General features: G+C 48.8%; 1 protein-coding gene and 1 pseudogene across 1 annotated transcript in view; one reads left to right on the top strand and one right to left on the bottom strand.

Moving 5' to 3' along the window:
- ARID1B (AT rich interactive domain 1B (SWI1-like)) overlaps positions 1 to 24,156 on the bottom strand; it is a 528,266-nt gene that overhangs the window by 39,334 nt on the left and 464,776 nt on the right. The window contains exons 9-10 of the mRNA XM_006882755.1: positions 12,376 to 12,521; positions 1,929 to 2,032 (exon numbers count right to left, since the gene is read on the bottom strand). Coding sequence (XP_006882817.1) covers positions 1,929 to 2,032; positions 12,376 to 12,521 — 250 coding nt within the window. The remainder of the gene's footprint in view (positions 1 to 1,928; positions 2,033 to 12,375; positions 12,522 to 24,156) is intronic.
- Positions 5,480 to 5,845, top strand: LOC102857894 (annotated as a pseudogene).

Genomic DNA, 24,156 nt, shown 5'->3' with positions numbered 1-24,156 from the left:
GAGTCAGACGCACAGACACGCTGACTTTTTTTGTCACTTCAGACAAATGGACTGAAACAACACTGGGTTGGTGTATTGCTCTACTGTGTCCAGACTGTGATAATGATCTTTCCAACTAGCGAGTTCTGCAATCAGATGTTTTAGCTTGAACTGCCCATGGAAAGATCTGGAGGCCAGCCCTGGGTTTTCCCTTGGGCCTGCTGTTAGGTCCTGTGTAAGTGGAGGAGAGGCCTCAGAACAGAAGCCACTCACGTGAGGCTGTAGGGGCTGGAGGGGGCCTCTGTCCACCCCCAGAAGTCACCCCTCTATGCTGCATGCAAACAATACTTTACCACTGTTATTACTCTCAATAACGAACACCCCTCCCCACCCCCGACAGAGCGAAGGAAAAGTCTTATCAAAGCATCCACCAAAGAAACATTAAAGTAGAATTCATTAATTATCAGAAATAAGAGGGGGGAAAAAATTAAAAGAGAATCCCCCAGAAACAAACAGAGAACTCGAGCCACTTACAGGGCTGGATGGCGTCTTTGGCCAGCTCGGGCTGCTAATGCTGTCACTCTCATCTCCGTGAAACGAGGAGATGCTGGCCGAGCTGGGGGACATGGGTGAAGGGACTGGCAGGTTGCCTGGGGTTGGGGGCTGAGAGATACCCTGAGAGCTGTAGCTATCCTATGGGAGATAAAAAAAAAAGTAAAAAAAAATGACAAAGGTATGGCAAACTTAATTTAAAATAACAAAAAGCATATCCAGTTTAGCAGACTAATTATATATATATATATATACTAGCTACATATTATATATATAATAGATATATAAATGCTATATAGATGTTATATATGTTGTTGTTGTTATGTGCCGTCGAGTCGCTTGCGACTCATAGCGACCCTATGTACAACAGCTCTAAACTCCGCTCTGTCCTGTGCCAATCGCACTGTCTCTGACACACCCATCCCAATTATCCCAGTCACTGAATCAATCCACCTCATAGAGGGCCTTCCTCTCCTGCGCTGTCCCTCCACCCTCCCAAGCATGATGTCCCTCTCTAAGGACCAGTCTCTCCTCACAACATGTCCAAAGTAAGTTAGACGGAGCCTCAGAATCCTTGCCTCCAAGGAGCCACCCGGTTTAACCCTCTCCAGGACAAATCTATTTGTTTTCCTAGCAGTCCATGGTATTTTCAATACTCTTCTCCAGCACCACAGCTCAAAGGCATCAATTCTCCTTCTATCCTCCTTGGTCACTGTCCAACTCTCTGTTGCATAACAATGATAGCAAAGACCACGGCCTGTATCAGATGCACCTTACTCTCCAAGGAGATACCATTGCTCTTCAGCATCTATCTATATAGCATTTATATATATGTATATATGTATTTGTATTATATACATTTATAACACACACATACCTATATATTTACACACACACACACCACACACTTGTAGAGAGGTATTAACACAACAGTCTTCACTAGTACCACGTGGCCAGTGTACTGAGTGTGGGGGAGGCATGAACCCACCGTGCTGGTGGCAAGCAGACGTGGGGACCTAAGCATGGGTCACCACCCTTGTGAAGGGAAGGGGTAAAAAGAAACAAAGGCAAAAAGCCCCCCACCTTATTTATCAAATAAAGCAGGAAAACAAAATAGGAATTAGGTTGTTGCTTAGGCAGCCACAGCAGAAAGCTATCAACTGAGGCAGAGAACCGCTGACCTCTTCCCCACCTCCACAGTCGGGCCTCGCCCCACACCCGCCCTCCCTCCATGACTTTCAGCTCCATCGGGAGGGATGGGAAGGGCACCGCGGACGCACACACAGGCTGGAGGCATGCAGGACACCAGGACAAGGGGACACGTGAAGGCCACACACGCGGCGACAGCGACATGGCAGCGATGGTGGAGGCCTGACTCCACGTGCAGGGGGAAGTACCTTGGACTTGCTCTCAGACTGCGGGGGACCTTCTTCTTTGCTGTCCGTTTTGAGGGGCAATTTGGACTCCCCAGGAGACATCATATCTGCAAGACCCATAGATGCTAATCGGAAAACAAGAAAAAAAAAGTGAGGATTATCCTTGTGCTCCGTGAGGGCTGTCCACCAACACATGCCGCTGTGGGCAGTCGCAGGGCATGGCCGTGGCCCCGGCAGGAAGAGGCGGCAGCAGGAGACCATAACCGAGCGTCTCATTCCTGAAATCCACGCAGTTCCACGCTCTCTGCCTGTCCTTTTCATCTTAAAAGAATGAATCCTCTTATGTCCCAGACCCCAAACCCTGAACCATCGGTACACTAACGCTGGCTTTTCAAAGTTCTGACAGCTGTAGGGAGAGCAGATGATAAACAGAAACATAGCACATGTCTAAACTGCTCATCAGGTGTTGAAATGCTTGAGAATGGGAGTGGTTTTATTTTATTTTATTTTAAACATCTGAGGACAAGAAGATTTAAGTGCCTTCTTCACTTCCGAAATCCCTATAATTGCTAATTCACAAAGTCCTCTGACATTTTATACTGTTTCGTTCAAAAACCTTACTTATCACATTCATTGTCGTCTTGGATAAGGAAAGACACTAAATAGGGTAGATGATTTCAAGTCAGTCATTGAGAGGGCTTTGTGCTGGGGCTGGAGCCCAGGCCGCTGCCCCCTCCTGTGACCGCACCCTTCAATCCAGCCTGAGAGGCAGCAACTCCTTCCAGGAAGAATCTGTGCTCTATCTCAAGGTTCTGAAGCCGGTTGACACCATCTGGGCCTCACGAGTAAAGATGGAATCAACTGGCTTCTGAGCGTGGAGACAGAGCACAAAGGCCATCATGAGTTTGCGAGCTGCAAATACAAATGAACATTCATAGGTTCAGATTTCTCCCACCCCACTCCCAAAAGAACAAGGTGACAGGTGGAGACAGTGTAGAGATGTGGAGACCTGTCACAGGATTTTGGAAGAAGCCCACCTGGGAGACCCCCTCAAAGCATGGACTGCTTGGTCTGCACAAGAGGACCAGGGCAACGGAGGGGTGGATGGGGTGACGGGAAAGCCGAGACCAGCACCACGTTAGTGGTGAACGGACACTGGGAAATGATCCTATTTCAAAGCAGAGCAAACTGGGCCCTTGCATGCCCTGCGGATGGCGGTGCTGGCTCACGGCACTGTACACAGCAACACCCTAGTGCTGGGGTTGGGGCCTTAGAGAAGCCCCCGCTGACTGTCCACTACAACATTGTTGCACATATCCATCCGCGTATTCCTGTGTTCTGAAAAGTAATCAGCACTCATTTCAGCGGGGGGAAAGCGAGCAGGCCCTGTGCACAGGCCAGCAGGGGCTATGGCCTCATCTGCTGGTGTCTTGGAGGCTGAGGCCACAGGTCCTGCCAGGAAAGCCCCCACCGGCCATGTGCCAGCTCCCAAGGCTGCATTGGCGCGTCCCTGTGGGCACGTTCGGTCCTCAAGAGTCATCACCACATGCACACATCATAACTGAGATGTTCCCCCCTGGACCCCAAAATGACTTCCAATACACCGACTTGAAGGACTGGAACAAAAAAGCTTTTTTCAAGCGAGGCAGCTGTAGAGAAGAATCTATTGGGATCAGCTGAAAATGCTGTTATTCCTGTGAATGTGTGAAACCTCAAAAAAATAAAAGCAGCTGAGCTCTATTACACCAAGAAGCCCGACCGGCTTCCGCGTGGTGCTATCTTGGGGGCCGAGGGAGACGTGGTTTAGTAAATCCACCCACCAAGAAGCAATCCTTCCAAACCAACAGAGAGGGGGTATACGGCAGAACAAGTGTGAGAACGAGGCTGGCGGGTGGAATTTGAGTCTTTGCTGGTTCTTCACAGAGCAGATCTGGGGGAAAGGCTCCCAAGAGGATTTCACAGAGAGAGGTAAAGCCATGGCCACGTGACTGACGCAAAGTCCTGCTTCTCCAAAGGTGGGGGAGGTTTGTCATGTGCACTGAGACAAACTATCAAGACTGACCCTCCAGTGGGTTTTCAGAGGTGGTAAAATCACACAGGAGGGGATGGCCCACCTTTCTCCCCTGAAGCAGCAGGTGGATTCGAGCCACTCACTTTTGGGTTGGCAGCACAACTCCTTACCCACCATGCTGCTAGGGTTCCCTTAGAGTCCTGATGGCCTGCCCAGGTATCCAGGTGTTGTGACGACGGACACATGGCCACTTCTCAGAGATCAGAGGACAAAGGCCCTCCACAGGGTTTTCAACAGCTGGGAAATTCTATATGGCCCTGCTAGTCCTCTGTTTGGAACATACCCCAAGAAACTGAGGCTCAGACGGAGACTTGCATGCCAATGTTCACAGCAGTGTTACCGACCATCGCAAGAACATGGAAACAGCCCAAATGTCCAACCACAATGGAATGCATTGAGAAACTGTGGTACATTCACATGAACTGCCAACCTTCCAGGAAGGAGCTGAGCATTTAGTCAGGCACACGGCTTGCTCCTCCTAATTCTGCCAGTATTGATAAGTTATAAACATAATAGAACTATTAATTCAGAAAACATAAATAATAATAACATACTACTTCACATATGACACGTCTTAATGAAGACAAAATCTGTTTTAAACCATAAAGACCAATATCTATTAAGGCAGGCAGTGATAATAATTTACTTTGATTTAAAAATTTCACAGTGATTAACAGAAACATCTGTGTGGGTTTGAAATTCCTCCAAATGGTTCCATTCTCTATTAGGCATTTATTTGCGTTGGGCGAGCACATATGAGAACTGTCAGTGGCTGACCGCTTTATCTGGGGAGAGAACAGAATCCAGAGGAACCTTTTCTTTTGGAGTCTCTGCCTGCCAACGGATGCTATTTCCCTAAGTGGATCTTAAGGTCTGTCCTAGTCCGTGGCTGCTGGCGCTCCCTTTGTTCAAATGCTTTCTTTAGCTGTCTTCCCAGAATGCTCAATGAGATTCTGCAAAGAGCTGAGGGCCTCGGGGCAACGGGACTCCAGGGGGCAATTTCTCTCTTTTTCCCAGCAGAGAAAGGCCACCTTGACTAAGTCAAACCAAGGCTCTTTCTCTGCTGACATCCCACCTGTAAAGTCAGACATAAAATAGGCACTAAAGACCCCTGACAGCAGGGACTTGTGAACGGGTCCTGGAGATGCACCTCAAGTGCCAACCACTGCCTTGCCCGCTGAGTGAAGAGCCAGAGGATTTCCAACACCAAAGCGTGTCACGGTCCCAAGGGCGTGGGTGCACACAAGAATCCACACATCTGGGAGGACACAGCCTGCAGCAAGGGGTGCAGCTGGGCTCTGGGCTGGTTTGCAGACAGGTGCACACATCTGGTGATGCAAACAACTCCTTCTAAGAGCAGCAAACATAGTCTGCCGTCAGTGTAGGATTCACAAGGCTAGGAGTGACACACAGAGTGTGTTCCTTCCTCGGCTCAACAGGCCCTGAAACTCTTTCTCTTGGGCTTGGATCAGGCGGCAACCAGGTTCTAAAATGCTCAGCCATGGTCAAAATCAAGGTTCGGGACCTTCGCGCCAAGGAGGAGCAGCTGCTGAAACAGCTGGAAGATCTGAAAGTGGAGCTTTCTCAGCTGTGTGTCGCCAAAGTGACAGGCGGTGTGGCTTCTAAACTCTCCAAAATCTGAGTGGTCCGAAAATCCACTGCCCGTGTTCTCACTGTTATTAACCAGACTCAGAAGAACCTCAGAAAATACTACAAGGGCAAGAAGTATGAACCCCTGGATCTGTGGCCCAAGAAAACACGTGCCATGAGCTGGATGCTCAACAAGTACGAGGAGAACCTGAAGACCAAGAAGCAGCAGTGAAAAGAGTGCCTGTGCCCACTGCGGAAACACGCAGTCAAGGCCTGAACTTCTTATATAAATAAAACCCAAAACTGAAAAAAAAAAAAAAAGGCCCTGAAGTGTCTCCTGCATGAGCCCATGCCAACTGGCCCGGCCCTGCATAGCCTGGGGAGGGGTGTGGAGCACCGTCAGAGCCCATAATTCCCATAGCTCCCTGTTAATGCAGTGCTGCATCAAGACAGCTTCCAGGAATGGACTGGGGCTTCCAGACAGGCTCCCTTCTCCAGTGTGAGGTGCTGATATGCTCACAGGGTCCGAGGGGACTGCCTTTCATCGTCTCCTCGGGGAGGGAGGGCCTCTAGGTGGAGTGAACAACTTCCCTGCAACCACTCACTTAAAGCAAGAGTCTAAACAGAGAACACAACCCAAACCCAAACCAAAATCCCAGCCACTTTCTGGCGGACTCATTTCTAGAAGCTTTCTGAAGTTCCAACTGTGCATAAGGGAGCTCTGGTGGCCACCTGGGTCAGGCGGGGTGCTGCCAGCCCAAAGGTCAGCAGTTTGACTCCGTGGGCAAAGGATGGACAATCTCCTTCCGTGCCATTTACAGCCTCTGACAACCTGCTGGAGGGTCAGTGGGTCCCAACTTGATGGGCCATAACAAAGCTGGGTGGGAGGAGGCTGCCCACCTTCATCCTCGAAGTGGAGTCCACACTCTGACCTTTCGGTCATCAGCTTGTCATGTAATCACACGACACCAGCAGGGCTTCTGAACCACCTTCAGAAAGCACTTAGCCAGGCCCTGGGGGTGCTGTGAGAACCTCAGACTTCCTTCGCGTAAGACCCTGTCCATCAAGGCTTCTCCCCACCAAAATTCCCACTAAATGGGGGAGGGGAAGAAAAAGGAGTAAGTTGGTAAAAGCAATTGACATACCTAACAGCCAGCAGGTGTGCAGGAGACTGGTGTGACAATGAGTGCTCCTCTGTGGCACACACACAGACACACACACACACAACACCAGTTCTCCTCTGTGGTCCTCAAACACACACACAGACACACACACACACGCGCGCGTGACAACAACCAGTTCTCCTCTGTGATCCTCAAACACACACGACAACCAGCGCTCCTCTGTGGTCCTCAAAACCCCTGTGCACACAGAACTGTGGCCGGAGTTGTTTGCTAAAGACTCAGGTACCCGCTCAGTAATCTGACCGGAGGCCGGGGATCCGGGTCGTAACCAGCATTCTAGTGTGTTCTTCGCTGGGACACTGTGGTCGGTGAGTGACCCGGTCTCTCTGGGAAGGGCCACGGGAACGGTTCTGCTCTGTGTTGGGGCGATGTTAACAAGACGCTCGTGTTATGGGGAGTGAGGTGGGGGGAACGCTGAGCAAAGCTGGATGAGCAGGAAGACCCTCACCACTGGGGTCTGCAGACGACCCTCGCCCCACGCTGTTCCTCACTCACCACCCTGTACATTGTTGTTGCTGTGTGCTGTCGAGCCAGAACCACCCACAGTGGATGTTCAGCGGTTTTCAGAGGCAGTAAATCACACGAGTGGACACTGCCCATAGCTCTCCCATGGAGCAGATGGTGGGTTTGAACCGTGTACCTTTGGGATTGTAGGGCCGCTTCTTAAGCCACCAAAGCTCCCTATTTGCACCTAAGACGTTGGGAAATGACCATGTTTTGTACAATGACATCTGCTGACCGTAGATCTGGGAACCCCGAGAGAATGGATATGCTTTTTGGAATGAAAACTTCTATTTTAAGAAGATAATTTAGATGCAAACAATCATATAGCAAATAGATACTGTGAAATGAATCATGCTGCTGGCGGGTCCTGCCTTGCCCTCATGGTCCCTCCTGGGCTTAAAAGACATGGACACAACACAACTAATGGCACAAACACTGTGTAAACAAGTGCTTTCTTGTTGTTATGAGCCAACGACTCGCTTGCGACTCACAGTGACCCTTTGTACAACAGCTCTGAACCTGCTCTATACTGTGCCAACCTTCCAGTCTCTGACACGCCTACCCCCATTACTCCAGTCACTGATCTGATCCATATCATCGAAGGTCTTCCTCTCCTGCGCTGTCCCTCCACCCTCCCAAGCATGATGTCCCTCTCCAAGGACTGGTCCCTCCTTGCAACATGCCCAAAGTGTGTCAGACGAAGCCCCAGAATCCTTGTCTCTAAGGAGCAGCCTGGTTTCACCCTCTCCAGGATGAACCTGTTTGTTCTCCTAGCAGTCCATGGTATATTCAATACTCTTCTCCAGCACCACAGCTCAAAAGCATCAATTCTCCTTCTATCCTCCCTAGTCACTGTCCAGCTTTCAGACGAATACATAGCAAATAATTGTAAAGACTGTGACCTGGATCAGGCACGCCTTATTTTCCAGACTGACATCACTGCCCTGCAGTACTCTGGAGAGGTCCCTGACAGCAGGTTTCCCCAGTGCAACTCGTCTTTTGATTTCCTGGCTGCTTGGAGCAAGAGTGTTTGTTGATTGTGGAGCCAAGTAAACCGATGCAATCTCTTCACGGTTTATCATGATGCTGCCAACTGGTCCAGTGGTGAGAATCTTTGTTTTCTTGATGCTGAGCTTCAATCCGTATCTAAGGCTGCAGGCCTTCACCTTCTGCAGCAAGCGCTTCAGGCTGTCACGCCGTCCACAGCAGGAAATGATTCTAACCTCTCAGCCCAGGCAGCTTAAAAAATAACAACAGATTCCTCTAGAGGTAAAAAAAAAAAAAATGTTCCACGGCCACCATCCTCCCACACCTGGCATTTTACGAAAAGAAACAGTGGTCGCATGCATGCTCACATGCACCGTTTAAATAATTACTTACTCCCTGAAGCTTGTAACAATTTGCCACCACATAGGAGGGGTTCAGGGCTTGCACGGCATGTACGACAGCCGTGTCGGCCCTCAGCAGACAGACGCAGGGAACACCCGCCTTAGGATGCCAACTGAGATTCAGTCTTGGAGCCGGCCCTGGCCAGCTCGAGCACCACCGACACGTCCTTCCCCAGTGCCCGGCGATGGCGAATGGGTTCGGCTGGTGCCCCCGTGGGTTCGGCTGGTGCCCCCGTGGGTTCGGCTGGTGTCCCTGTGGGTTCGGCTAGTGTCCCCGTTCGTCTGGCTCCAGGACCCAGCTTGTGGAGACTGTGGGTGGACTGCACTTCCCCTTGCCTGGTCACAGGGTGTCTCCACAACAAACCTCTCACCAGGCGCTCCACTGCCACCCCCCTGGTCCCTCACCCATGCTGGTCTCCTTCAGAAATGGACGTCACAGCTACGGCAGGGCCCACAGGGGGCCAACTACAGAGCGGTACTTCTGTAAATGCTACCTGGTCACCACGTCCATGGCAGGATCCAGGACGGCCCATCCATGTAACAGCACTATACATGCCATGATGTCACCACTATATGGTGGTGTCCACACGGACACACGGACAGATGGCACCATAGCTGCTGTGACATCCCCACTCCTAGGCAGTGTCCACATGGCCCCGTGGCTGGACTGTTAATGACACTGTCACCATGACGTCACCAGTCCTAGGCAGTGTCCACGTGGCCCTGTGGTTAGATGACTCTGTTAATGACACTGTCACTATGACGTCACCACTCCTAGGCAGTGTCCACGTGGCCCTGTGGCTGGACGGTTCTCACTGACACACTGTCACTATGCCTTGGCTGCTCTTGATGACGACTTTCTATTCGGTAGCATCTGCGTTAATAAAGGCAGAATAAAATCATCTAAGTGTGTACAGGACAACTTGATAAATACTGAAATTATGAAAATGTCACTATTTCAAAATGCACAATGCAGTAAAAAAATATAATGATTCCATACAAATAACTGGGAGGGTAAATGGCTTTTCTCTGAACAGATTTCTTCTCTATGCAACAAAGAATAGCTGAATTATCTGAATAATAACAATAATAATACTAATAATAAAATCCCGCTCTGTGCATATCTATTAAATTGGTTATTCCTTCGGAAAAAAGAAATCTTCCCAGGCAGAGCACGGTGCCATCTGCTTGTTGCAGGTTATTTCTGCAACTCTGGGGTCCAGCAGTAAAAGGGGGACTGTGAAGAGGAGGTGAAAAATAAAGTGGTGTGGTTTCAGAGCTCTCCAGTAATCTGATCTCACCAGGCCACACAAAACATACTGTGTTACAACCCAAACATGCTACTACCTGGAAGGCTGGCTGCAGTCGGGGTAAGGGTAGGAAGCTCCCAGACTGCTGAAAAGTTTCTGTGTTTCTTCTTAAAAGCAAAATATCCACATCAAGCGGAGAGTGCCCTCAAGACCAGGGCTTTTATTTAAAAATCTTCCCTTTCACCGCAGCTCGTACTTTGTCTCATTCATAAACCTCTAAAGAGACAGAAACACGGGATCTTCTACTAGACTGGAACCCCAGAAGCGAAGTTCAGTCGATTGGACATAAACTCAGGGGTTCAAACCACTTTTAACTGGTTCAGTTTTACTGGACAGAGCTGAATTTGGAAAGTGTGGGTGTGTTAGAAGGATTAAGTGGAATTTGAAAAGGTACAGGCTTACGTCCTGCGATGGGAGACCTGCAGGAGGGTGCCTGATCCGGACTGGATTACAGTCAGGACTGTGAGAGCTGCCCTCTTTGAGCTGGGCACCGCTGTTGATGACTCTGTGTCTCAAGAGGTCTGGCTGCTGTGTGACATGCACACTGCTGTTTTGTAAAAAGAGATTCCAGGGAGCTCTGGTGGCCTAGTGGCAAGAAGCTGCACTGCAATCCCAGAGGTATGCAGTTTGAATCCACCAGATGCTCTGCTAGAGATGGAGGGACAATCTCCTCCTGTATCAATCAGATCAGATATGACAATACACATTAAAAAAAAAAAAAAGAGAGATTCCATTTACGGCAGGGCTAGGACCTGTCATTTCTTCCCTGATCTTCTGTTCTGGTACACTCATATTTTGCAAATTTGCGTCTGTTCTGATTTTGCTTCTATTGGCCATGACAGAACCAGAAAAAAAAAATCCGTTTGAAGCCTTGTGCAAGTTGGCCATCAATCAATGTGTCTTTGGCCTGATGCAGGAAGACCTGTGAGAGTAGCCTTTGATGTGAAGAGGCTAGAAAGGCACCAGAAGGTAAGAAATGAAAACGGTAACAAGAAAGAACTAGATCTTTAGCGCCACAGTATTTTTCTAGCGTCTCACGATGTGGTGCAGGTTACCCAACTGGCTAAGTAAACTCAGACATAACTAGGTTAGGCTCCTATCCAGAAGGGCACCTACTGACCTACTGTGCTACGTTAAGTAACTGAAATATACAGCACTTTTTCATTTAAAAAGTACTGCTTGTCTTCAGGTAGAGAGGTCACTTGAGGTTAACTCATCCATCTGCATGGTTTCAGATGCTGGGAGAAAACCTTTATTGCACCAGATGCAATTTTGCAGAAAATATTTTCAAATGACAAAGTGGGTTGGAAGAACTAAAGAAAATGAAAGAAAACACTTAAAACAGTTCATGGGGGGGGGAATTCCATATAGTTTTTCAATAGAAAAGTACTGACTAGTACTTTGAATCGACTAACTCAACTCAATTCAAAGGTCTTTTTCCTAAATGGGAGGGACTCTACGGTTGCCGTGATGGTCAGTGTTACGTGTCCACTTGGCTGGGTTATGACCCTCCGTGGTACGGCACACATGATGATGTAATTACAGTCATTTTGGGATGTGATGTGAACAGCCAATCAGCTGGAAGGGAAGTTTCCCTGGGAATGTGACCTGCATCCAATACACGTGGCTGCTCTGGCAAAGCCCTGCCTCTCCGGATCCTGCGTTCACGTCAGCATTCTCCGAGTTTTGGTTCCTGGGACATAAGCCAGAGGCCTGCTGACAGTCCCGTGGGTCTGGGATCCGTCGGCCTCCAGAACTACCTGAGTTAAGAGAAGCCTCCAGCCTGATGTCTGGTCCTGGAATCTGGGGCTCAACATCGGCACGAGACATTTCCTTGACGAAAATCTTCCACTGTGTTCACACTTCGGTCCTTTTGCTCCTCTAGATGAACCAGCAAGACACTGCAACTCGGCCCTATTCTGCCCTTCAGTCATTTTCTCTGAAGTCACCTCCACCACTGTTAAAAAAAGACCCAGGCGGATTCTGTCTTGGATCTCTCTTTTTTTTTTTTTATTTTTTTATTTGGTTTTGTGTGTGTGTACCGTCAAATCGGATCTGACTGGTACAGGAGGAGATTGTCCCTCCTTCCCCGGCAGAGCATCTGATGGATTCGAACGGTGTGCTCTGGGATTGTAGTTGCAGTTCCTTGCCACTAGGCCACCAGAGCTCCCTGTCTTGAATCTCTTAATAGCCCTCAAGGACATATGTCTGCTTAGACTCTCCCATGAAACTTGAAATATGTCTGTGTAACGCAACGACCCAGAATGAGTAAAAAGAAGTTCTGGAAAAGGTCATGTTATCCTGGGGCCTTTCAACAGCTAACTAGATTAAACCAGGTTCCAAGGCGCAGAAACCTCTCTTTCATCCAAGGGTCCGGTCCTTTGAGTTGTGGGGAGAGGGGACAGGGAGGGGCCCCGTTACCTGTGGAGCTGTTGACCATGTTGGGTGCCATGCTGTAGGGCGGGGTCTGGGTGTTCATCAGGCCCGAGCTGTTGGTCATCGGCTGGCTGTAGGGGTTGCTGGAGGCCATGAGCCCGCTCTGATTCATGCTGGGGAAGCTGCCCTGCCTGTCGGGAGAGAGAGCACAGGCATATGTCCACTGAGGCACATCACCCCAGCACCCTGTCCCTGCTGTCACTGGCCGTTATGTGGGTGAGGGGTGGGGCTCCTACCCATCAAGTTCCCCGGGAATCACTCACTTCCTGAACTCCACCTAAGGAGTTAGTCAGTATATGAGGGGAAAACGCTGGCTCCTCTGGGCTCCACAAATCTGTACACATTTCCAGTCACACCAAGTGTTCAGCTTACTCTTTTAATGGAGGAACAGAAGGGAAGGGGGGGGGGCTTGAAACAAAATCAGGAATTACAGAAGCAAACTTAGTTCATTTTCCGAGGTGTTAGGAAGACCTGGCCCAGGCCTCATGTCCTTGTGTTAGAAAACAGGAGTCAAGACAGGAGGAAACGAGAATGGTGTGGAAATGTTTCAAAATATTTTCTTTGACCTAAATTTTCTGATATAAAGATGAAATAACTTATTTCCATTACTCCCTTTAGCCTTACTGACTTTTTAAAAAAAATTAAGGCATTCTAACTATAAAAATAATGCAATGCATTGAAACTGATGAGAGAGAAAACTATTTAAAAGGGATATATGATTAGGTATTATTATGACAGGAGCCCAGAACGAAGGCTGCATAGTGGAGTGGACTTGGGGGGAGGGATTGTAAAACAATGAAAGAATTTTTCTTTTACTTTTCAAAGAGAAGAACGAACTGGAGGGGAGGGGTGGGCAGGGAGAAAAGTGCAACAATGAGTGAATGGAAATCTAAAGTCTCTGTAAATTTTCATTAAAATTAATAATAAAAATGAAAAAAAAAAACAAAACAATGGTTTTTCCTGTTTCAAAACAACAAATGAAGACTAGGATTGGCCTGGCTTTGGTGGGGGTGTTCTGTCCCAGAAGGGAAGCTGTGATCAGCCCTCACTGGTACTGTTCTGAAGGGACAGAAGCATAAAGCCATCTTCTGGTGCTAAATTAGTTTTGTCCTGTGCTATGTCAAAGGCACGACTCTGCACTCTTCCAAAGAGAGGGGACAGGAAGTCTCTGATCTGAAGGAGGCACTGTCACACAATGTCATGTCTCTAACCTTGTGGTAATGAGGCTGGGGAGAAGAAGCTGGAAATCACACAGTGGTGAATTCTCCCAGGGACAATTACAAAGTCAGGAGGCAGGGGACGACGCGAGGCAGGAACTTTCAAAGATGCAGCAGCAGTAGTCGAGCTTTTCTTATGGAAATAGTATACTTTTAAAAAACTTTTCAAAGTTTTGGGTGAGTGATGTTTTATCTTACACATGAGGCTAATTAGAGAGGTGGAAATCCACAGACAATTTGGTTTCTCTGTTACAAATTAATTATGACTGTAATCCTCTCTCCACTGTTAAACTGACATTAATCCCTGGAGAAGGACACTGTGCTTGGCAAAGTAAAGGCTCAGTGAAAAAGGAGACCCTCCCCCCCCCCTCCGATGGAGGGGCACCGTGGCTCGAGCCCAGTGGATACTGTAAGGACCACTCAGACAGGGATTTGTGTGATTGTGTTTAGGGTCACTAAAAGTAAAAGTCGACTTGACACCCTAACAACATAACAACGGAGTCACAGCAGAAAGAAGAAAGAGAGTAAAGGTTCACAGAAATATCAACATAACTCATTTATTTCAAAAAATCCCCTGACAATAAGAGTAAAGGTTCACAGAAACATTAATATAATTCATTTATTTCAAAAACTCCTCTAACAATAACTTTTGGTTTTGCGTTATTTTTAGTGGACTTGAGTTTCTGGCCTGTTGTGGAAAAAGATATGGACCGTTTGGAAACTCAGTGTCACAGTTTCAAGTATTATTTTATGTAACGCAAATCTTAAACAAATTAATTCTTTGCCAATGAACAGTCAGTGCTGGCTCAGAAAAAGGGACGTTTTTGGGCGGCTGAGAGCAGCCGTGTGTGGTGGCTCTGAGGAGGGAGCTACGTAGCCTAATTTAGGGCTCGGAGTCCCCGTTAAGAGGCTCCAGCATCAGTAAGTGAATGAAACCGGTTCATTCAGGATGGAGCCAAGGCCACGTAGGGGCTCCTGATTAACCTCTGGGTCATCTGACTCGTGCCCACACCGTGTATGGGAGCCAGAACAGAATGCCACGGTGTCATCATCATCACGTAGAGGGCTGGCACCAACTCACACCTCCTAGGTGCCCTTCTAAGACCCTTTAGTTACACACCAAGTTGGTACTTAGGGAGCCGACTCCCCAGGGCACAGAGAACAGCCTTCACTCAGGGTCAGGCTGCGTTTTCTGGACGGTGACTCTGTCAGAGGCTGGAATTCTCAGCCAGCCTTCCACCCATCCCTCCAGATCCAGTTCAGATGGCCCTGTTCTGGGAAGTTCCCCGGGAAGCTCCCTGACTCCCCGACCTGGATGTCAGCTCCGCTTTCTTCAGGCTCAAGGAACGCCTCCGGGGCCAGGTGCTCCCACCCATGCATTCAAACAGAGGGGGCCCTGGCTCTGGCCGTTCTGCCTGCACCTGGTCACACCTGTGTGTCTGTGAGTGGCCTGCCTGTGACAGTGATGGGAAAGACAGTGATACAGTGAGCACATGTACAATGCTTTCAACGCTGGAGAAAGTATGGAGGACCACTACGTCTCTCCTCCACGGAACGGAATGAACTGTACACATGGAGGGAAGAGGACATGTGGGAACCATGCAGCATATACTAAGGTGGGAAGGGAACCGGGGCAGACATCCACTAGGCAGATGACGAAATGAAATCCTCCCAATGGCCTCACTCCACTGCCATCTATGACGTCCCATAGTCAACCTCTGTTGTTCTTCAATCACAGTAAGATGATGGTGAGTTTTACAGGTGATATGTCCTTGTCACAGCAACACAATACAGACAGACAGACACTGCTCACCCCTCCCCGCTGAAGCCAAGCCACAGCACTAAGGCTGCCGAGAGGCCAGGGCTGGGAGAACCTCGTTCTGCCCTCAAATGCACTGACCACATAGCCTTCTGCGTGTTGACTAAATTATTTCTGCTCACTGGACATCGGATTTAACATGCAAACGTGGAGAGGCTGATGCCATGAGGCATTGACTCAGCAGGCAGCTCTAGGGGCTTCGGCGTAAGGAGTTGCACTGTCAACCCAAAGGTACACAGTTCGAATCCACTAGCTACTCCACAGGAGAAAGAAAGGCAATTTCCTCCCATGCAATACACTGTCTCTGAAAACCCACTGGACGGTCAGCTGTGAGTCAGTTCTGACTTGACGGTACATGGCAACAATACGTGACAAAGAGGTACGACACAGCTGCCAGGTAGCTCCGTTTCTGAAATTCCCACAAGCCAATAGGTAGCATGATATTCTCATTTAAATATAGAGAATAAGGCTCAGAGAGAACAAGAAACTTGCCTGAAGTAACAGAGGGCGTGTCAGGAACCCAGCTGGCCAAATCTGTTGTTAACGTGGGAAACCACACACCTTTCTCCGCAGCCTTCTAGCAAGCTAACGTTTGGTCAGACGTGGTACATGGACAGGCCACGTTAGCGGACGATGCCGTGCTGTGTGTCTGGTGAAGGAATGACCGGTTGGCAGAAGCTGCCCTTGCCTAGCATAGTCGCTGGGCTTGATGACAGGCAGAACCTCAGGGAGGTGGGTGAGGGCAGTGGGCATGGTGCTGGGGGAGACCCCAAGGCTGGGACTTCTACTTCCAGGGAGGGGTGGACGCACCTGCTGCAGGCTTCCAGGGAGGAGGGAGGTAGCAGGAAGGGACAGGAGTGTCCTCGGGAAGGCAGGAGACGTGCGACCACCTGACCACCTAGGAAGTGACCTCCCCCAATGTTAGCATAGAAGAAATGCTATTAAGTGCTTTCAACACTATTGCCAAGCTTCCTCAGAAAGCTGAACATAGAATTTCCATATAACCCAGCGATTCCACTCCTTGGAATATACCCTGAGAATATGAGAACTGAGGCACAAACTGAGATTTATACACCAATATTCATAGCAGCATTATTCACCATCACAAGAACATGGAAACAGCCCAGATGTCCAACCACAAACAAATGTATTGAGAAATTATGGTACATTCACACAATGGAATACTATGCAGCACACAGGAGCGATAACTTTGTAAATTATTACCTAACTAGGGAGGGACTGGAGAGCATTATGCTGAGTGAACTCACCCAGTCCCACAAGGATCAATATTGTATAAAACCATTATTGTAGAATGAGTATAAGGGTCCAGGAGGGTGGGAGAGGCTGGAAGCAGAGGGATGTGGATGTACATGGGAAGAGGGGATTAATCATTGGGTTGTACAATTTGATGGGTGTGGTGGTAAGGGAAATGGAAACAATTTGTTCAAATTTGTATTTTAATTTTGTAAGTAAACTAGTAATAAAATAAAAATAAGAATGACACAAGAAAAAAACAACAACAAAGCCAAAAAACCACTATTGCCAGTCCTAGCAGCAACTGTCAATAGGCAAACACAGCAGAGTAAGAATAAAGGGGCTTTGGACGCCCTCTGGTGGCCTAGTGGGTAAGGAGTTGCTTTTTTAATTTCTTGCAATTCTTTTTTTTCTTTTGAATTGTACACTGGTTTACCTGCAAAGTTCGTATATACATTGCTCTTCACACTGGATCCCCCCCCCCCCCACTTCCCCAAGAGGTTGCTTTTCAAGAGAGAAGTTGTACAATGCAGTCTTGCTGAACCATGAGTCAGACTCCTCTGGAGTCGGCTGTTCTTGGGGGCTGCTGCTCTTACACGGGGCCCGGAGCCGGGCAGCTGTAGAGGGAGCTCTGGAGCTGGGTGGTAAGGAGCCGTGAGGCCAATCCAAAGGTGGTGGCCGGTGGTGTATGCCGTCCAGTCGGAATCGATCCACAGTTGCCCCTTCAGTGGGTTTTCAGAGGTGGTTAATCCCACAGGACGACTCCCATCCTTCTCCCACGGAGCAGCTGGTGGATTCAAACTGCGCACCTTTGGGATTGCAGAGAAGCTTCTTGCCACTAGGCCACCAGAGCTCCCTAATCCAAAGGTACACAGTTCAAATCCACCAGCTGCTTCGTGGGAGATGGGCAATCTCCTCCTGTGTGATTTAGAGCCTCTGAAAACTTGCTGGAGGGTCAGTGCTGTGTTGGTTCTGACACTACAGGACAAAACAACAAAATGCTGTCTGTTGCCTTCTGGGAATTGAGACACTTCACTTTCTGGAAGGCAGTGGAAGGCAGCCCGAGTACTCCGAGGCTTCTCGTGGCTCCAGGACACTGCTCATCGTCTCCCTGAAGCTCAGGACAGAAAGCTGCTCATCTGGTTGGGACACACACCAACCAGGACCATCGTAATCACCTCGGCAGGCTAATGGCAGAGTCCCTCCCATGAGCTGGAGACTCCTCAGAGGCAGCCCTCACGGACCACGTGGTGTCTGGAATGAGGTAGGGATACCAAGGCATCAAACCCCACACAGTCTCTTAATTTAAAAACGGGGGGAAACCCCACCCACCAAAGTATCAATACAAAAACCACCAAAGAAACAAACCAGACTGACAGAAGCATTTTCAAAGTAAAACCTACCTAAGTTGACCTTCACCTGGGAAAGCAGTGTCCCACCTGGACCGAGGCCTCAGAACGGAGGGGCAGGCCTCTTGAACGGACCCACAGGTTGGGCAGCTTTTGTTACCAATGACCGTTGTACTGACTGACAATGGCTGGAGTGGTGTGTGCCCAGTGACACCTCGGGGGTAAAGTAATGAACACTTGAAAATTCTGTCACTGTTATACTGATATAAGCTGATAAGACGGCACTGGACTGAAGAAGCTGACCCTGCCACAAAGCCAGGGGCTCCATCCACACCACGACAGCACTGTCAGATGTCACATGCCAGAGTGTCACGGGGGGCTTTTCACTCAAACACACTGACCTACACAACAGCCAGAAGAAGGCAGCCTTTCTGAACAGAGGTGTACAGTGGTCTTCAGGGGTGGCTGGGTGGGATTAGATGCTGTCACTTGAGAACAAGATCTAGGCCATTAGAACAGAGGGACTCAGAAATGAGAGCCAATGTCCTCCCCGGGAGGAGCCCTGTGCAGCTTCTCTGTCTACAAACAGAGATTTCACAAACACTGCACATTCACTGTACAACTCCCGGTAATTTTTATATACTGATCTCTAACAAAGGGGAGAGAGAGACAGAGATGAACAGAAAAATTCAAAGAGCAATTCAAGAAGACAAAGCAAAGTAATAGAATGAAATGTGCAAAGAGCTGGAGTTGGAAAATTGAGAGGGAAGAACACAGTTGGCATTTTCAAGCTGAAAGAATTAAAGAACACAGTCATTTCTCATGCTGCAATCCTGAAGGATTCTACAGGTAAAGTATCGACTGCTGTAGGAAACATCCAGTGAAGATAAAAGGAACACAGAGTCACTGCCAACAAGAACTGGTTGACACTGAACCATTTCAGGAAGAAGCATGCGAACCAATAGTAATGAAGGAAGAAGTTCAAGCTGCACCAAAGGCACTGACTAAAAATAAGCCTCCAGGAATGGATGGAATACCAAGTGAGGTGTTTCAACAAACTAAAACAGCTCGGCATATGACCAACAGCTTATGCCAAGCAACCTGGAGCACAGTTAACTGGCCAAATGACTGGAAGAAATCCGTACTTGTCACTACTGAGGGAAAAAGAGTGATCAAACAGAATGTGGGAATTATCAAGTAATATTGTTAACGTCACATGCAATTACATCTCGGTGAAGATTACTAACTAACAGTGCAGCAGAACAAGGACATCGACGGAACTGGCAGAAATTCAATCTGGATTCAGAAGAGGCTGTGCCACCAGGGATATCACTGCTGATGTCAGTCGGATCTTGGCTGAAAGTAGAGGGTACAGAAAGATGTTCATCTGAGATTTACTGATTATGTAAAGGCATGATAATTCATGGCTGCCTGTGAGAAGAAAGAGAATTCCAGAAGATTCAACTGTGGTCATGTCAAACCCAGGGACCAAAGGAACACTGCACGGTTTGAAACCAGGAAAGGTGTGCTTCAGGGTTCAATTCTTTTTCTTCCCCCCAATTGTTAACATTTATTTCTTTCCGACCAAATTAAAAATCTCACAGTCGCCCCACACTGCTTTCCGCTCCTGGGAACGTGTTCCTGGATTCTTTCTTTACACTGATTTAATCTGGATGCGGAGAAAATAATTTGAGAACCTGGACTCTATGAAGAAGACCTGGAGCATTTACCACAAGAAGATCGAAGACTACAGTCTTCAATATGTATTACATTTCAACCTCAAGAAAACAACAATCCTCACCACTGGACCAACAGGCAACATCATGACAGATGGGGAGAAGAAGACTGAAGTGGTCAATGATTTCATTTCACTTGTATCTACAATCAATACCCACGGTAACAGTGGTCAAGAAATCAAAAGACAAGGTGGATTGGGGAAATCTACTGTTAGGGAGCTCTCCAAAGTGCAGAAGAGCAAGGATGTAATTTTAAATATTAACATAGAATTATTCCAAGTCATGATCTTTTCAATTACTTCCCATGTACCTGAATGGTGGACAAAGACAGACTAAGGAAAAACAGATGTCTTGGAATTGTGATATTAGCAAGAAGTCCTGAATATTCCATGGACTGCCAAAAGAACAAACCAACCTATCCTGGAGGAAGTGCCATCATCAGCGTGCTTCTTCGAGGCCAGGATGGTAAAACAGTCTCACTTACTTTGAGGATGTTGTTTGGACGGCTTAGTGCTTAGAAAAATCCATCAAGCTGGGAAGGTGGAGAGCCAGAGAAAGATCTTTAAGGAGATGGAGTGACAGAATGACTAACAGACTAACAGTGGATTCAGCAGGACAGGGCACCGTTCAGATCTGTTGTTCATACAGGGACTTCTAAATTGGCACCTAACAACAACAAAAAAATATATTCATCTGGAAACAAAAGGCTGGCTTTGATACAATATATAAACAAACAGAAGCAAACACCAATGTCCAACACACCAGCAAACCAATGTTTCCATATAAAAGTAGGAAGGAGACCTGGGCTTTCTGTTACCATTTGAATTCAGTGGTTAAAACATTAGTATGAGACCCTCCAGAGTACCTGTGCATTTCTACACATCTTGCTTTTAAGTCCCCCCCAAGGGAAGTTGAAAAATAGTCTCTGTTTGATTTTGGAGGGTTAATGATGACTAGGAGGACTGTATTGTTTTAGCACTGCGCTGTTCTGTTTCTTAACAGTGATGGATGGGGAAGTAGGAATGAGGGATCTTGAAAATGATGGGGTCTGTGAGAGCGCTTTTTCGGCGAAGAAGGCTAAAGAGAGACAGAAGACCCATTGGCACACAGCCCAAGTGAATCAAGCCCCTCAGCGGCGCACCTGTGGTTCAGAACAAGGAGGAAGTCTCCATTCAAAGACCCCCCCCCCCCCTCAGTCACGCTCACAGGGCACCTGCCGGCAAAGCTTCACGGGAAACCACACACAGCAAATGAGTGGCACCTCCTTCTTTATGTGGACTGTTGCTGTGACAGTTTGTATTAGGAAGCCGGCAGAGACTGCTGACAGACAAGAGAACTGAGGCAAATGCGGCAGATGGAGCCGTGTATCATTTCACCCCAAACTTCAACCCAGAACCCTGACAAGCCCAATGGCAGCAGCGTTTGCCTGTGAATGTGGCAGTCCATGTCCTTGGTGCTCCAACTACGCATGAAGGATGTCCAGAAGCCCAAGCTGAAAACGCCTTATGAACAGACACCCAAAGCTCTTGGAACTCCTGAGGCGATGCAGGACAGTGTCGGTCTGGGTTGAGACTGAGTCACTGGAAAAGACAAACATTCTCCTCTGCTAAACCACAGGACTGAAACGAGCCGGGGGCAGGCTTTGGCACGACCAGGCTGCTGCCGTGCTCAGATCAGAGACCTTGGTGGTAAAATTGAGTGGTAACTTCGGTAAGCCACTGGCGGCTCTTGCTAGGACTCTGCCCCAAGAAGGGGAAGTAGCCTTTGTATCATGAAACCAAAGATCAAAATCCAAGTGGAAGTGTCCTGATCTACCAGGGCAGAGCCCTGTACGGACAGACACACACATGCCAGGGACAGCACAACACACACACGGGCTACTCCTTCACGTAAGGGATGGTCTAGAGGCAACGAGATATAATCAGAAAGTCTTTTTAATCAGCTGACAGTTATAGTCACGTGTCTAAGATGGGCACCTGATGGGTATAGGGGAGGGGAAGAGTAGAAAAAGTGCAATATTAGGGCAAAAGATACAGAAGTAAGTATCAGATCAAGGGCCAGGTGTGTGCAGGGCTGCAACCAAGCTTGAGGAGTGATGGGATGTCCCGGGAGGGTGGGGTGTTTGTGTGTAAGACCACATGACAAGGGCTGGTGCAGCTCAACGACTTATCTTTCAATTAGCAGTTACACACTTCACCACTGCGCCACCAGGGCTCCCCTCCACACTGCAGGGCATGGGGACCACAGAACCCGGGCCGGTGAGGGCACATGGACCCGACAGACCTGAAGCCACAAAGACCAGGAGGGAGGTCGTTACACATGCTGCTCTCCCAATGGCTTTCTCAGACCCTGGGTATCCCCACGGGCCAGGCTGCTGGCTTAGGGAACAGTTCACTGGGGTTCTGGGTTCTCACCTGTGATGCCACAGCAGTGCCATGTGGAAGCCCCCAACGAGGAATGCAGCTTGGCAGGTGTAGAGGCCCGGGATGGGGGCTGCCTAAGTGCTGCCACTTCTAATCTCTTAAAGCCCTTCTAGGGGAGCTCTGATGGCCTAGTGGCAAGAAGCTGCACTGCAATCCCAGAGGTGCACAGTTCAAATCCACCGGATGCTCTGCTGGAGAAGGAGGGGCAATCTCCTCCTACACCAGTCAGATCCGATTTGACGGTACACAGATGAAAGAATAAAATAAAATAAATTTTAAAAAGCCCTTCTTCTCAGGGAGCTCTGGTGGCCTAGTGGGAAGGAGCTGAGCTGCCAACCCAGAGGCAGACAGTTCAAACCCACCAGTTGCTCCACGGGACAAAGACAGGCAATCTATCCCTACGCAATTAACTGCCTTTGAAAAGCAGCTGGAGGGTCAGCCAGGAGTCAGTTCCACAACATCCGGTCATTGTGGACGAGCTCCATTCAGTGGCAACTGGTCTTCGATCCTTCAACATTTCCAGAGCTCAAAGGGCGCTGGGCCAATGAGTGACTTAATTTGTCAAAGCAAAACATTGCTCAAAATGGGAGTAAAAAAAAAACCCAAAAAACACAAACCCTGTATAAAAGGTTGGGAACTGAGCGGGATTCCCGTTCTCTCTGCCCGCCCCTCGCACTGCGCCATGGTCCTCCGGGAGGGAGCGGCCAATGCTGTGGTCAGTCCCTCCCCGATAGGTATTTTAACCCAAAGGGAATCTAGTCAGAGGGAACTTCCAAGACAAAGGAGGCACTTTATAGACTGAGAGCTTAGCTCTGGGGGTTTTGTTTTTTTCTCAACAACAGATGACCCATACCCCTCCCCCTCATGCTGATTCCACTCACAGTGACCCCGCAGGACAGAGCACAACTGCCCACGGGATTTCCAAGACGATAAAGCTTTACAGAAGCAGACTGGCTCCTCTCTCTACTGCACAGGGGCTGGTGACTTTGAACTACTCAACTTTTGGTTGACAGAGGAATGTAGTAACTACTACACTACCAGGACCCCTTAAGTAATGGCGGAGGTGGGGTTCAAAATAAGAATGATGGTCAAGACTGAGGACGACACTGGAGAGCTGCCTCCTGAATTCTTCAGGCCATTTAAGCCAAGGTGTTGTGAGTGGTGCAGGGTCCAGCCCCCTCGATCATCACCAAGGTTACCCACGATACGATCCCATTCTCAAAAAGGGATACACTAAGGCAGAGACCACAGCACTGTCCCCTCTGCTTCTGCTGCCACCAGATCTCAGTACTAAGACAAACATGACATGGTGGCAACGCCTGGGAGCCCTGGTGGTGGGCAGTGCAGGTGGACCAACTGCCTGTAATACTGGGACAGCGACAACTGGCCAACAGCATTCAATAACTAGGGTCTGCTGTGCTGTGCTGCTGGTTCTAGACTGACGAACCCAGTGTTCCTGGTGTGGACGTGTGGGTTCATGGGGACAGCTCGGTTAGAAGTGAGGGAAGGGGGTCTAGACCAAGTGTCCACAGACAGTGGGCTGACAAGCTGAGCCCCACAAACTGTCACTGTGAGCTGACGTCAGCGCTACTGACCTGGTCTCACCTGGCTTGAGGCCGTGAGAGCTGTGACCAGAAGAAACCCAACCCACCAGCTCCTCAGGAGGGAGGCAGAAGTCAGCATGGCTGGGACACATGGCCATTTCAGAGCTCTCAGAGGACATGCATGTCTAGAGGGGCCAGGTGGGCACTGACTGGTTTTGATGTCTCCCAGCAACCCCAGCTCTGCCCAGCAGGAAGCAGGTGTAGCATGCAGGCACCCCTGTGTACACGCTCCTGCCTGTCCTCCTGGGCTCTTGGGAAGACCCTTCACTTGGAGGAGCCCCTGAAGCCAATCCCAGGTCCTCCAGGTTCAATCCTAGAACCTCCAGGGATGAGTGCAGGCTTCTGAGCGCGCTCCCCCAGCTGG

This window comes from Elephantulus edwardii, unplaced genomic scaffold (assembly GCF_000299155.1).
Source record: "Elephantulus edwardii isolate Elephantulus edwardi_28Jun2011 unplaced genomic scaffold, EleEdw1.0 scaffold00024, whole genome shotgun sequence".
NCBI classification, from domain to species: domain Eukaryota; kingdom Metazoa; phylum Chordata; class Mammalia; order Macroscelidea; family Macroscelididae; genus Elephantulus; species Elephantulus edwardii.
This window is presented reverse-complemented; position numbering and strand designations above follow the sequence as displayed.